This window comes from Camellia sinensis, chromosome 4, assembly GCF_055761805.1.
Source record: "Camellia sinensis isolate YWXY chromosome 4, ASM5576180v1, whole genome shotgun sequence".
NCBI lineage: Eukaryota > Viridiplantae > Streptophyta > Magnoliopsida > Ericales > Theaceae > Camellia > Camellia sinensis.
The window spans coordinates 10282465-10298213 of NC_138964.1; the positions used below are offsets into that span (position 1 = coordinate 10282465).

The following is a 15749-nucleotide window of genomic DNA, read 5'->3' on the forward strand; positions in this document are numbered from 1 at the left end:
AATAGATAATTGAAGAGTAATGCTATGCTAACTAACAAATTTTCTAAATCTTTTAAACCTATGAGTTGTGTGTATTATTATTTTAATAGACCTTGAATCAGATAACAAAAGTTTTATTACTCTGTACATGTCATACTTGTTTGTAAGAAAAATTTGTCAATTTTATTAATTGATACTGCATTTTTCACGACTTCAAGTAATTTTTTTGTTGAAAGGAAAAAAATTGTAAAAAAATTTGAAATCGTATTTTTAAAACATGATTTCAAGCTTAAAATTACAATTTCATAAAAAATCAGGCATTTAAAAAATAATTTTAAAACAGTTTGAGTTTAGAAATTCTGCTTCAAATCAACCTGATTTTGAAAATAAATAAATAAACTCTTCACTCACTACTCAAACGATAAAGTACCAGAACACTTTTGGGTCACGTGTTTGAGTTATTTTGCTGGTCTGCCACTGTGCTTTGTTACCTTAAAAATTATCAAAAACACATACAAACCATTGGTTTAGTTCTATACTATGTAACAATCAAGTTTATTATTATTATTATTATTTTATATATTTAATCAAGTAACCACAAGCCACACTTCTACTTTATCTATTTAAGAATTGTCTACTTGTGATATACTATGGATTAGTATGTTGTATTGGAGTTTGCTTGTACTAGAAGGTCAAAGATATAGGATGAACAAATATAGAAAACCAACTACCTCACCTTCTCAAATGGATTGTTACCAAACACCAAAGAAAAATCAAAATTCTAGAGAAAAAAAAAAAAAGAAATTATAATTTTGCTGACCCAAAAAAAAAAGTGTTGTTTTATGGTTATTAGTTGATGGTTGCAATATGTTACAGGTTATAGTTATTGGGTGTTCGATTATTCAGGTTTGAAATACTGAACCTTAGCTGTAATTCTTTTTAAAGTTGAAGATAATCACTTTTGATGTATTTGTTCTATCTATCAATGAAATCTAACTTTGGCCAAAAAAAAAAAAAAAAAAAACTTGGGTCTTCTTGTACCCTGAAACAAAGGTAAATAGAAAAGTTTGAAATCAAAATGTTGACTTCCCACAGTTGTAGTGCTTGTTTACACACTGATGATGTTAAGTTAATAATTGTTCCAAATATTTAAATTGTTAAGAAATGAATCTAATAATATATGTCAAATAACATTGATGGTGTATGATCAATTGCAACGAGTAAAAAAGGGGGGGGGGGGGGGGGGGGGGGGGGGTTAAGTAGAAAAATAGTCTAATTATAACCAAGCGTGGTAAATGTTCTTTATATCAAGGATTCTCTTCGATTATTCCAGATATATCATTTGTCAACGGTCTAATTTGACAATCTCTAAATAAATAAATAATGATTTAAAAAAAATCAAAGTAAAATATCTATTTAGTTTGTTAAAAATAAAAAAATAAAAACCTCCTTAAGAAAGTAAACATTTTTTAAAATGTCAACAGAATTGTTAAAGACACAATTTTACCTTTAATAATTTGAAAATTCTTTGGATTATATTGATAAGGCTCTACAACTCTAATTTACGAACAAGTTTTGTATACCAATAGGGTACCAAGTGATACTACTTTTTCACCAAATAAATATATATGTCTCTTAAAAGCAAAAATTTGAAAGATCCTCAAAACTTTTTTTTATTAAAAAAGAGTAACTTTTTAACAATTATAAAACATATCAATTTTATAAAATTATTTTAAAAAAACACAGAAAAACTACTTAAAACTGAGTTGTTAAACCCCACTTAATTAATTAATACATATAGTTTGTTGATGACTAGGTAGCTATGGAATTACTCTGCAGGAGTTTAGAGTTTACAAAGCTAAACTGTGTACACACTTTTTTATTTTAGAATGTACCATAAGTAAAATGTCATAACTAAATTATTTTTAGTAATATTTACAAAAATAATAATAGATTATAACAAAACACAAATCAAAAAAAATTTCGATCCTAATCAAAATAATAATCGCAATAGACAATATCATGTCATAATCAAAGATCATAAACTTTATAATTAGAACGAATGGTATATACTTCAAAATAGAATATGTATTATAGAATTTCCCAAAATTATGTATATATTATAATTTGTAAACAGAACAACACAGAATATGCAGCGGATAAAATAATTTTGATCATACCTTCTTGATGACAGAACCTTCTTGGATAAATCACGTGCTTCTAGGAAACTTCTTGATGAACCAGCCCAGCAGTGGAGTGATATCACAGATTGAATATCACCCACACCAACCACTAGGGGTGTGCGCGGTGCGGGTCGGTGCGGTTTGAAAGAAAAATAGAAACCGTATGGCGGGTGGCGGATTGATAAAAGTGTCACTAGAATTTGCCATTTTCCTTATCAAAAACCGGCGGTTCGGTTGGCAAATAATAGCGGATTTGCTTTGGCGGTTCGGGCGGATTGGCGGTTTATAAAAAATATAATTCAAATTACAAAACTTAAATCAAAGAGTAAAAAAAAGACGAGAGATACCGTGATGTTAAGCTTCTTGCGAAGCTTTCTTTTGATGCAGCAAGTGTAGCAACAACATGATAATATCAACGACTATGCCATCAATTCATTACAAGCATCTGTGGAAGCTACAATAATAAAATACAATACATAAAATTAATATTATTCAGGGTTTACAATATATTGAAAATGTTTACTGTTGAAAAGTATTTAGATTGAAAAGTGAACTGATGCAAGTTTGCAACATGGCCAGAAAAAAAAGATTGAAAAGTGAATTGGAATCCAACTTTATTTTGGATTATTGACATCTTGAATTTCCCCCGAGCAGTAATGTAATACTATATTCTAAGGTATAGAACAACAAGCAAACTTAAGTAAAAAAGAATTTTTAGAATCTTATAAAATATGATTTAATAGCGGTGCGGGTCGGTGCGGTTTGGAAGAAAAATAGAAACCGGCGGATTGATAAAAGTGTCACTAGAATTTGCCATTTTTCTTACCAAAAATCGGCGGTTCGATTGGCAAATAATAACGAATTTGCCTTGGTGGTGCGGTTCGATGCGGTTTTGGCGGTTTCAGCGGTTTCGACGGTATTATGCACACCCCTACCAACCACAGTGTCAAAGACTTGATCGTTGTTTTTTTTGTGGGAGAGAGTCAGTATGTGGGTAGAAAAACAGACTACGTTGTTTTTCCTTTTTTTTCTCAGATTACCCATAACCATATCAGATATTTAATATATTATAATATCTATCCATATCAGTTAAAACTGATAACAACTGTATCTTGAGTGGTTATCCTAAATAGGTTTGAATTCAAAATCAAAACCTATTTGGATAAGGATCAAATGTTAAATTTAAATGGTCATGCCACATGGGCGCCCATTACTAACATAATTGCAAAAAACCTAGGGTTTCAAAATTTGGGACTCAGAATTTATCCAGAAATAGTATGCGTGGTGGAGATTGAATTGATAAAGTGCGAAATCCATAGATAAAATAAAGGGGGAACTACATGCAGGTGGGAGAAGAGGAAAAAAATTATCTACACATGGGGGTGTAAGTTGTCACAACCCAAATCCAGTACCCAAAGGCTCGGCGTCGTAACAAGATAAAAATAAATAATTCAAATAATTTTGTAATCGTAGCGGAAGCGGATAAATTAAATAAATTAAAATGAAATAATTGGATACCAAATGTTTATCAAAAGGAAACAACCATAGTCAATTGAGTTTTATTGTATTACAAGAGTCCAAAAAAAACATATAGAAATCTTAAAAAATGAAATAAAAAAAACAACACTGCGATTCATTTCCCATCTTGATCCCGCTAAACCTCGTCACCTGAAAGGGGTAACAGTTATAAGCACATAGCAGAGTGAGAAATATTATACTGTGAGTATAGGGATACAAAATAGTCATAGATAGTTATTTAAGCTAAAATATTTAAGTTGCATAAATAAATTATTTAAGTGGCAGAGACTAAAATAAAAATTATGTAAATAACTATAACCACAGTACAGAATAGGGGTCACTGGAGTGACAATCAGAGCAGGGGTCAATAGATCCATGACAAACAAAGGACCACAAAGTGGTCAAACAAGAGTTAATGGTTATTTAAGTCCCTCAAGGCTTGGGACGTACTTACAGAAAATAATTATTTACAAGATCATTGTCAAATAATTTCTAAAATTTAAACAAATATATCTATGAGTTTTAATTTAAGCAAATGAAGTTCATGAAATAATCCACGTAATTAAAACATTAACATTATCATAAAACATAAATTATATAAAACAAATCATGATAGCTCAAAACATTCGTAACATATATTATGATAATTCAAAATATATAAAAAAACATATTATGATAACTGAAGATATAATATAACTCATTTTAACATCAACCTTTAACCTTTACTTTCCTAGTATAAACTCCTTGCTAATGGCGCGCTGCTTCTTAGCTATTCGTATCTCCCTATATTTTCGAAGCTCTCCAACCGTGCACTACTTATACGTGGTACTTGCATGTTGTTTTCTCACATGTGATTTGCTTAAATTCAGCCACCTGTCTAACAAATGGCAATTCCCTCCTTATCAAACTTGATGATTCACCAAGGCCATATGGCTTGGTCACCATCTTATTTATTAGGATGGTGATAAGCTACCCCCTTTCTTTCTTTTTTTTTAATTCAAATTTTGTTTTATTTTTATTATTTGGACCAAGATTTGTTTTAAATGTATTACTACCATTATTGTTATTATTATAATTGATCATGATATTAATTATATATTTAAGGTGTCATATAAGTGTATTTATGGTGATGTGCAAATGAAAGGCTTGCACCCCTCTGTATATGAATTATTTTTTTCTCCTTCTCTTACTTATCTATAATTTCTTCTAAAATGAATCTAAATCATTGATGTGAAATTTTAAGTAATTTTAAAATTTTTATATATGAGTTCGTAACATTACGGATGACAACTGGGTTTTGTCGTGGGAGCCCCGTGGATCTGATGTATCTTATGTGGCTGATTTATTGGGGGCTGCGGTGCGTTGAGTTGTTGCTTTGGAAATAAGAAGATTAATAAAGGTGCTTTTTTGGAGTTTAAACTATGATGTTTTTGGCTCAAGTATTTTTGGTCTATTTACTTTGTTAAAATCATACAAAACATCATGCTTCCAAACTAGCTAGCACATTTTTTTGGCTTGGAAGCATCATGCTTTGTATATACTGTTTAGGGAAGTGGCAAGGACAGCCGGCTTTGGGTTTGGCAAACGGCAATGCATAGTGCATTTTGTGGGTACTCGGTTGTCATCATTTAAAAGGCCAAAAGAATGTGTATTTACTCTGTATATATCTTCAATTATCTTGAATAATGTATAGGGATTGAATTTTTTCATGTTGATCATCTATTTTGTGAGAAGAGTTTGAGCTTAGTAAATTTATTTTAAAGTCGATTTCAGGAATTTGAACCGTTTACTTTTTAAAAATACTAGCATGATACTTGTACTATGCATAAGCAAAAAATAAACAATTAAAAATTAAATAATAACATAAATTTTGTTTAAAATATACAAGAAAACTAATTTAGAATTGATTAAGTTTTAACCTCTTCTAAAAATATTTTTCTACAAATAATTGTATGTTCTTAGTTATAAATAAAAAAACATATCATATTTTAATTGGTAAAAAAATAATTAAAAAAGGGGAGAGGATAAATTACAAAAACTATATTTAAGATAAAAATAAATAAATACGCTCCATCCTATGAGTTTTGTATTTTAGTTTATTCTAAGAATTTTTCAATACATTAATTGTGTATTTATCTTTATTGTAGTTTTATACGGTGTATATTTTATGTAAAATTTAATAAATTTTAAAAATAATAAAAGAGAGGACTTACATATGGTTAAAAGATATATCTAGAACCATAATGTATTTTTAATCATGGAAAATATATTTTTAGATGTCGAATAATAATATATACATATATTTTTTTAATTTCTTTTTACTTGTACATTTGAAATTTCTTTCTTGATTTATAAATGTGTAGTAAATATTGTGACACCACATATATTTTTTAGTTTTTAAAAATAATTTTTTGATAATTATCTTTAAATAAATATTTTAAAATTTTAAAATTATATAAGACTAAAGTTATATTTGGAATTTCTTTAGAAAAAAATTTAAATTTCAAATTAGAAATGGGTTAAATATTACTAGATTTTTTATTTTTTTTACTTTCTATATAAAATTTTAAATTTTAAAACTATAGATACAGTTAGATGGACCAAATTAAATTATTGCATATTCTTTCCAATATTTACAATCAAAGAAAAATAGAAAACTTGCCATATTGATTATTATAGTAATTAAAGCAATGGTAAGATAAAAATGAAAAATTTACCCATAAATCCCATATGGAGGAATATTGATCCATTTAATTTTAAGAATTTTTTATGAACTAATTAGTCCTTTTTTGTTTAGAAAGTTGTGTTTATTTGATTTGGTGTCATTGGAATTTAAATGTCTTTTTTGTAATTCATTTTTATAATTTTTTGATTCTTTTTTTAGATGAGAATGGAAAGGCGAGGTGTGATGTGGAAGATTATTTTGGGGGGATTGGTGGCTGAAGTGTTAACTGTCGAGCATGAAAATTTATATTTCTAATAGTGTGATTTTTTGGTGTTGTATTGGAGTGTTATATTAGAGTGCATTGATTAAAGTGTTTCGTTTGAAAATCAATACACTAAGAGTTTTTTTTTTTTTTTTGGAATATTACGTCGTTACATTTAAGAAAAATATACTAAAGAGTTTTTTAGTATGTTACATTGAAGTGTTACGTTTGAAAAAAATATACTAAAAAAAATTTTAGTGTGTTATATTGATTGGAGTGTTACGTTTAAAAAAATACATAAGGAGTTTTCTTGGAATGTTACGTTTAAAAAAAGTAGATTAAAGAGTTTTTTAGTGTATTACATTGAACTGTTATGTTTGGGAAAGTACACTAAGACATTTTTTTGAAATGTTGCATTGTTACGTTTAACAAAAATATACTAAGGAGTTTTTCAGTATATTACATTGGAGTGTTACAAAGTGTTATATTGTAGTGTTATGTTTGAGAAAAATATACTAACGAGTTTTTTTTGAAGTGTTACGTTTAGTAATTTTAATATTATGAGAAAACCAACATTTGTCTCTCAACATATAACACATGCACGTTTATACTTGGCCCTTTATGTAAAACACACTAGAATGTGACCTTTGGGTCCATAAGAAAAAAGAAAGAATCAAACAATTCATAATATTACTATTTGAAATTTATTAGTGTTTCACCAGAAAAATTATCAATAAAATGAAAAGAACCAATAATATAATCACACAAAAAAATAATATAATTTGATTAGAACTTTGACCCATGCTTACATAATTGTATAGATAGATTGATGTGATTTTGTTTTTATTTCTATATCCAGTTTTTAGAAAGATTGTTTTTATTTTTTATATAGATTATATTTGATTTTGGAAAGTATGAATTTTTATTATTATCGATATCTTTTTTAACAGAAAAATAAAAATACACAAATATCTCTATTGGTACCCATTTATAGTTGGGGGTAATTTTTTGATCTAAAAATATAAATCAAACAGAATTACGATAGAAATGAGTGTTTTTTTATTAAGAAAAATGGGATAATGAGAAGGGATGTGAGAGCTCCAAGTTCTCAAACTAAATTTTTGATTTTCAAAATTTAAAATGTAAAATAAAAATAAAAAATCTATTGGTTAGTTAATTAAGCTTCCGTTTGGAAAGTGGATTGACTTTTTGGCTTTTTGACTTTTTTAGTTATTTGAGCCTGGGCTTAAAAGCCTGGTTTGGGAAGGGCTTTTTGAATTTTTTGGCTTTTTGGCTTTTTGGTGAGGTGTTATCCCGTTAAATTACCAAACTGCCCTTTTTGGCTTATGTTTTTTTTTTATTTTGGGTTTGGATTTCCCATATTTTGCTTTATTTATTTATTTATTTCTTTATTTTAATTTTGGGTTTGGATGTGGCGTTTTTTGCTTAATTTTTTTTAAAAATTTTTTTTATTTTGGGTTTCGGTTTGGCGTATTTTGCTTTTTTAATTTTTTTTTTTTTTTGTTGGGTTTGGATTTGGCGTAGTTTTCGTAATTTTTTTTTTTTATTTTGGAAGTGGATTTGGCATTTTTTTTTTCATTTTTTTAAAGTTTTAATTTTTTTTATTTTGGGTTTGGATTTGGCGTATTTTGCTAAAAAAAAAATTTAGCATTTTAAATTTATGTTTTTGTCTTTTTTTTTTTTACATGAATTAGTTCTTGTTCTTTATTTTTATTGGTATAGAAGAACTTTTGTTGTTATTTATGTGTTTCATTTATTTGTAAATTACGTGGCGAATGGTGATTTATATTTTCATGTTTTTTTTTTTAAATGTTTTTGAATGAGGCGTATTTTTTTCTTTTTTTTTTAAATTTACGATTTTGTCATTTTCTTATTCACTCACATTAACTTTTTTTTTTTTAATTTTTAAAAAATGGATTTTCTTTTACGATCTTGTGAATTTTGGTTTTTCAAAGTTAGGCACGTCACCAAGTGAAAGGGGGTATATCCCCGTGTAAACACATACATATTGTACATGATAATATATTTCAATACAGTCTGTTCCACGTGTGTCATTAGTAATGTTACAACCCTACGAAAATTAGGTCCACTATTGTATATTTCCTAACACTCCGTTATTACGCATGTAACATAATTTGTCGCATATGTGAATGCGCACCAATGCCATATGCGGGTTCTCATCCCCAACCATTAAACCATCCTCGTCATGTTCAACTTCTGGTATGGCATTTACTATTTTCATAGCCTCTTCCTCGTCACAGATTGGGTGAACAGTTGTTGGGTTACCTGTGTTGCGCCGTATATAATTATGTAATGCCATTGACACACCTACTAACTGAACTTGCACATTTGCAAAGTCATACCGAGGCATGTCTCGAATAAACCCCCATCGATTTTTCCAAGCACCGAAAGTGCGTTCCACCACACTGCGTAAGGATGAGTGCACTTTGTTAAATAATTTCCTTGGCGTGTTTGTCGTCCTATTCCGTGCAATATGTCGAAATTCTTGTTGGTGGTAACGGTGCCCTTTGAATGGTGCTAAGTAACCTATCCAGTTTGGATAACCAGAATCGACAAGATATTATTTCCCTGCAGACATGATAACAATGTATGACACCAAAAATTTATATCTGTGCCCACTAAATCCACAAACATCGGCATGTGTTACCTTCGTCAGGATGTGGGAATGGGACATTGTCATTTGTTAGTATCTCGTTGAATATGCGACTATCATGCATACTTCCTTCCCATCCGCACGAAATGAATATGAAACACATGTCGAAATCGACTGCGGCCATGATATTTTGCGTGTGACAGTATTTCCTACCGAAATATATTGCTACATCTGGCCCGGTAACCCATGCACTTACATGTGTTCCATCTATTACGCCAATGCAGTCCTGCAAACAACCCAATTATTTTGTTGCTTATTAGGGTATACGATGTTTTGTTTTTTCCATACATCACGTCCAGTTAATAATAAAAACAAAATAACTGACACTCTTTATGTATATGTGAATAATATATTTCGGTAGTACCTTGAACGGTAGGTATTTCCGTCTAGACCGCACGTATGGATGTATACGATGCTGATTGTATGTGGGCCGGCAATGAACAACAGTGAACTTCTTCATGGAAGTTAATACGTTATGCACATACCGAGACACAGTCTCTCCCGAATGTTGGAACCGTTCTTAGATTTCCTGATTTTGCTTCCCTTTTAACACATGGATAAACATTGCAACGCTTTCTTCAACAGCTAAACCATGTGGACGTTGCGGGACTTGTAACCCAAAATCATTTACTAATGTCTGACACAGGGCGACAAAAACTTCCTAAAGGCATGGACACGTTTTCCTCAAATCGGCCCATATGGCCCGCATATAGTTCGGATATCCATGCATTCACGGTCAGTATAGAAGTGCGACATGGCGTTTTAGCCATGTGTTTTTGGTACCACTCTGTCGCATACTGGCATGCTTGTAGAAATGTACAATTGTGTTCTTGTTGCACCTGGACCGCCATTTGATTAAGCATTTCCGTTATTCTGTCATTGTTGCTTCCATCCCAGGGATTCATTACGTCTTCGTTGATGCGAAACCTACAAGAGTCGCACTGTTTTCAATCAGTTTGCTTCCCCTTCATCGAGTCAATAAATTTGAAAATGTGCAATTACAAAATTCGAAATGTTGATAATAATTTAAGGATTGTTAAACTTATAGATTTTTCACACATAATGATATGAAAAATGGAAAAATTGTAAACCTGCTAAACTTGAATTTACAGGGGGACCATGGTTGTGACAACCACAAAAGTTGACGTCAAATATGAAACTAACAGTGAACTTTGCAAAATATAAACATACACAAAGCTAGCAAGCAAATCCGTTGTTGCCTTTCTCGAAAATATCCATACATTTAATTTGAACAGAAACATTCCATTCATTTCTCAGAAAGCGTGCACAACCATGCTTCCATTGTGTCAACCCATGCACTGAACTACAAGTTTTTGAAACCATAGGTAGCAAGAAAAAACAAAAACGAAGGAAAAAAAAAAACATGCACACACAACCATCCTATTTTAATACAGTGCCAACAAATTAATAAGTAAAAGTTTTTAGAATGCAAGAGAAGGAAAGGCATCTTCAACACTCGTAACACCGATACATCACATCCGGCGAGCCCCGAACAGATTTGCGAAAGGCGCCGACGCAGTACACTGGAGCTATTTCTAGGTAAGCCACCCTATGATAGAGTCGTCATCAAGCTGGCACATCATCACCTCCCGTAAATCGGCGTTATCCATAAGTGTCGAGGCGAAGTGGAATAACGGCGTACCAACCAGTGATGTAATACCTGTCAGGCGATGCATGCACTCTGAAATAGTAAACAGCGATTCGTTGCCTGTGAGGTGCCTCACCGTAACCTGCTGATTCTTCGTTCGCACCACATCTGTCAGAGTGTTCATGCTTTCCGCAATAATTGACACTCCATTTGTTGCCTTCTTAGACTTTGAAACGCTGCTCGATGGCGTCTTTCTCTTTTTTCCCTTTTCAATCGGAACATGCTCCAGTGAAGAATCTGAATCCACGTCCTGTACTCCTACGGGTATCGGAACAGCAAATGGTTGGGCTTCCAAACTGTGCACTGAATCAGATGAGTCATCAGCAGCTTCAGGAAGTTTCTCGCCCAGGGTCCAATGGTGCTTACCAATAGCTGATGCCCCCATGAAGACGGTCTCCATCAACTCACGATGTTCCAAGGTTTTTTTCCTAAACTTGGCACACTCCTTGTTTATCTGTTGAAATAGAGATATATGAAAGAGAATGACGTTACATTTCATATAATTAATTAAAATTTAACTACAAAAGTAAAAAATGTACTGGTAAATGACACATATGAAACATAAGAGTACATGTACTTACCGATTTCATCTTGTCCCACCACTCCTCAGGTGCTTGAAACATACCAGTGTCACAGTCAAACCCTATCCCTGACACTCCTTTGCTTGAATCCATCAACTTTGTCCACGCTTGCCAGTCTTTTTTCAAACACATGTACTTATTCTTCAACTGTTTGAGTCCATGTTTTCTTCCTGTTTTTCTCTCAAATTTTCGTGCCAAGGACTTGTACCCTGCTTGGCTGAGGACTAGGAATGGACGATTGCCTTTAGCTATCTCATTTGCAATCAACTGCAGGAAAACTCAGATTGAGGCACTGTCCTATGTGGCCTAAATGATTATGTGTATCTTCAAGACTGCTTGACTTGTCAGTGACAATGCCTTTGCTTTTGGATTGGGTACGCGGAGAAGTACGTATGGAAGCCATTACTAATGTACGGTTACAAAAGATTACCATCACACATACGGTTCTTATATACAAAGACGTAAGCCATTACACATTAATAACAAAGAAACAAAGAGATAGGATGCTAAATTACCCAGCATATAACCATTGCACATTAATTTTATACTACCACAGGTTCCATGGAAGGTAGTAGTGCACATAGTTATGATAGTCATTAATACGTCTACCGTTTCGAAGTGGAGGAAGCATGTGGCAGCTTAAACTCATACTATTGTACATACTACCAATAAACAACCAACATAGTAATGTGTTTGTACATACTGAAACATCGTAATGTTGCTTACATACGGAACAACAAAACGACAACGACAATGCATAGCACATACACGATGGTCTTAAGGACACGCAAGGAATGTTGAATGTCTATGACATCAGCCCGCAATTGCATGACAAATTCATCCCTGGGTGACGCATAGTCTTGGTTATCTCACCTGGGTTCATCGCACCAACCAATCCAACTAACACAGGGCTGATGAGTGCAAATTATGGAACTATTAGTTTCATGGGTTGTTAAAGAAGGACAGTTATGACCTAAAAGAATAGGTCACTCACCAAAGGGCGGGGACATGCAAAGTAGGCACGCCCTGAATTTTTGGTGGACCTAGAAATCTTAACAACACAGGGGCTATGTCCACAGGCACACATTCGTGGCCATGTACTAGAAGTTGCAATAGAGGTAAACGAAGCCATGCTACGCCATGACAACAATCGGCATTTTTTATTAATTTACATGAATCAACAACAAAATGTACAAAGAGAAACGGTATTTAATTTTTGATTCCGATCATGGACATTGAATTATGATAAGGGTATTGTGCATCTTCAATCAGTAGTATATTGGTAGGAGTAGTTACCGACCCATATGCACTTGCACAGAGTTATGTTGTAACCATGGCATTTTATTATAATTATGCACATTATTATTACTATACTAGTAAAATATGTTTTATTATTGTCAGCTGTTTGACTCAAGTGTTTGACAATACTGAAAAAATATATATAACTTGCAAGATTGAACTTAATTTTAAACACATTGGAGATAAAAGTATAACAGAATTGACATGCACATGAAAAATGGACATACTTGTTTGGTAATAAAATTCCGTAACATAAACTCGTGATTTCATGACAAGTCAATGGGTATTTCACAGAATCAGACATGCATTCGCAGTGGTCATTCACAATACGAACAGCAACTGGGTGGAGACTAGCTGTGGAATTTATGTATACATGAATTTGATAAATAAGAATTCATTCGGGTACTGAATTCGTAACATTCGAAATGCATTGACAATAATCAGAGTGTTTCATCAGAGTGTTTTAGCAGAATCAGATATGCGTTAACCATAACACGGCCTTCTTCACAGAGTTATGTTGTGGATTGATTTGGAAAATGGGTTAAGAGTTAGCAGTGGAGCAATGTGTAAATATTTCATTCACCTAATGAATTCCTAACATTCTGAATTTGTAGCTGAAATTTTCCATACATTTAATGATCATTGCAAAACCAAAAATCAGAGAGGAAGAACTTTCATGTTTAATGGATCTCAACCACCTATGAACGTATACCGGCCCTCATTACTCACAAAAATATAAATTTATATATAAGAACAGATATATGTATATATATATATATATATATATCTGTGCCCAAAATATGTGAACCCAAGCAAAACAAAATGCACTTCAACAAGTCGATAATGAACCCAAATTGCAATGAACCCAGCCTGAACTCAAAAAATTTGGAAATTTTTTAAAACAAAGAGTCCCCAAATATCCATACAAATTTTTTCAAATCGTAACCTTGTATGCAGAGAAAGGGATTGTAGACATGAACCCTAAGCAGAGGCAACACACACTCACACAAATCTACGAAATCAGAAGGGTTTGGAAGAGTTACCAGTTAATCGGTGGTGTATCACAAAGGGTTCTTTCTTGTTCTCCGTCGCCAGATGCGTACTCTGCTGCCGATCGCCTCTGCGAAGCCGTATTTTGATGTAGTCGCCGTTGGTTGGGAGAGATCGCCTCGTTCGCTTCTTCCGTGCCCTAGAACAGTTCTGTTGTGTGTGTGTGTGGTGAGGCGTTTTTTCGAAATGAATCAGAAGGAGATGTGAGGGTAATTTGGTCAATTTACCCGTAGAAAGGTTCCTCTCAAACCCTAGCAAGCATTTTTGGTGTCATGTGGCTAAATGAGGCTCTTTTGTCGCATGTGGCTCATATAGCCTGAAGAGGCCTTCCCAAACACACGCTAATTATAAAAAATAAAAAAAAAAAACCTAACAACTACCAAGCACACAAATTCCAACATCTTGTTTCATAATTACTTAGATTTTATGCTAGCAATTTTAAAATATGTTTAACATAACCATAAATAGTCTTTTTAAATTGAATCCCATGCATATCATGGGTGATATGCTAGTTAATATTTATATTGTGAAAGAGAATGTTAAATAATATATTAATTAACTTAATAAGTTTTTAAAAACGACAATTTAATTATAGACAAACAAAATCAACCAAAAACATAAATCAAACTCATATCACAATATAAATATTTTATATGTATATTGTAACTTCATAACATAAATTGGGTCCATTGGCTATTGACACAATTATGAAATTCATGACATATCAGTATTGTAAAATATTTATAATATTAAGAATGTCACTTAAGATACACAAAGGGAAAAAAAGCCACACTCAATTATTTTTCTATTTCAAAAAACACAATAAGTTATTTTTCTTTTAAGAATGTCTCGTACATCTTACACCCCCCTCCCCCACCCCCAAAAAAAACAAAACAAAACAAAACAAAGAGAAAAAGAGAGAGATAGATAGATATCAATAAAGATAGAGATCAAATTTGTTAATTAACAAAGTTTTAATTAGAGAGATAGAGATCAAGTTTATTAATTTCATCTGTTTATATATTTGATTTTTACATTTTTTTGTTAGGTTTATTTTAAAAAAATAATTAAAAATTAGATAAATGAGTAAATGAGACTTCACATAATGTCATGTAGGAGAGACATTAGTATTAAGAGTTTAGAGGCCCCTCATATTTCACTACATTTGTTGGGAAGCCAAAAATTGGCTTCTTTTTTTGGGGGGGAAGGGGGGGTTAAAATTCACAAAAACACAAAATAGGCTAAAATAGTCAATAAGACAAAATGTCATATTAAACCCATAATCATTTCGCTTTTTCTCTCACAAACATCACATTCAACTATAAAAAAAAAAAAAAAAAAAAAATATTCAATCGTCTTCCCAAATATAAATATTTTAACCTACTAAGATAGTCAAAAACTAAAATAGCCTACTAAAATAGTTAACTTTTCAAACGATGCCATAGTATAGGTTTTACTCAATGAATCTTAAAAAATGAATGATTTAAATCACTGAGGCCAATCTCAAAATTGGCCTACTAAGCTTAACTGCTCCCTCAAGTTGGATAGTAAACTTGAGAAAATCCAAACTCCATAAACATAAGTGTATGGATTGAGTTGAGAGGAAGAGGGAGAATAGTGTAAGAGGAGAGAAGAGGAATGTGAGATGTAAAATATCATAGTGAGTAAGAAATTTATTGGGCTTCAAGTTGAAGGACTTGGTTACTTTTAAGCAAGGGTCTTGAGTATTGATGTTGGGCTTTGAATATTTTTATCTTATTATTATACTCTTATTTATATATTAGATTATTTCTCTCAAGTAAATATAGGCATTAAGTCTAAATCACGTTAAAAATTGTGTTGTCTTTT

General features: G+C 31.9%; 1 protein-coding gene across 1 annotated transcript; it reads right to left on the reverse strand.

The window, feature by feature from the left end:
• Nucleotides 1–8717: 8717 nt before the first annotated feature.
• LOC114269970 (uncharacterized) lies at nt 8718–11684 on the reverse strand. The gene is made up of 4 exons (XM_082923059.1): nt 11553–11684; nt 10910–11425; nt 9297–9528; nt 8718–9175 (listed from the first exon to the last, which is right to left on the reverse strand). Exons 1-4 carry the CDS (start codon nt 11682–11684, stop codon nt 8718–8720), a joined length of 1338 nt encoding a protein of 445 aa, XP_082779185.1.
• Between the last annotated feature and the right edge of the window lie 4065 nt (nt 11685–15749).

What these genes read in the sequence shown, in the direction of transcription:
- LOC114269970 (XM_082923059.1), bottom strand. Translation starts at nt 11,684, where the DNA reads ATGTGTTTGAAAAAAGACTGGCAAGCGTGGACAAAGTTGATGGATTCA. An exon ending in GGTGGGACAAGATGAAATCG is followed by an intron (nt 11,426 to 11,552) that starts GTAAGTACATGT and finishes CTATTTCAACAG; the next exon opens with ATAAACAAGGAGTGTGCCAA. An exon ending in ATTCCCACATCCTGACGAAG is followed by an intron (nt 9,176 to 9,296) that starts GTAACACATGCC and finishes CAAACTGGATAG; the next exon opens with GTTACTTAGCACCATTCAAA.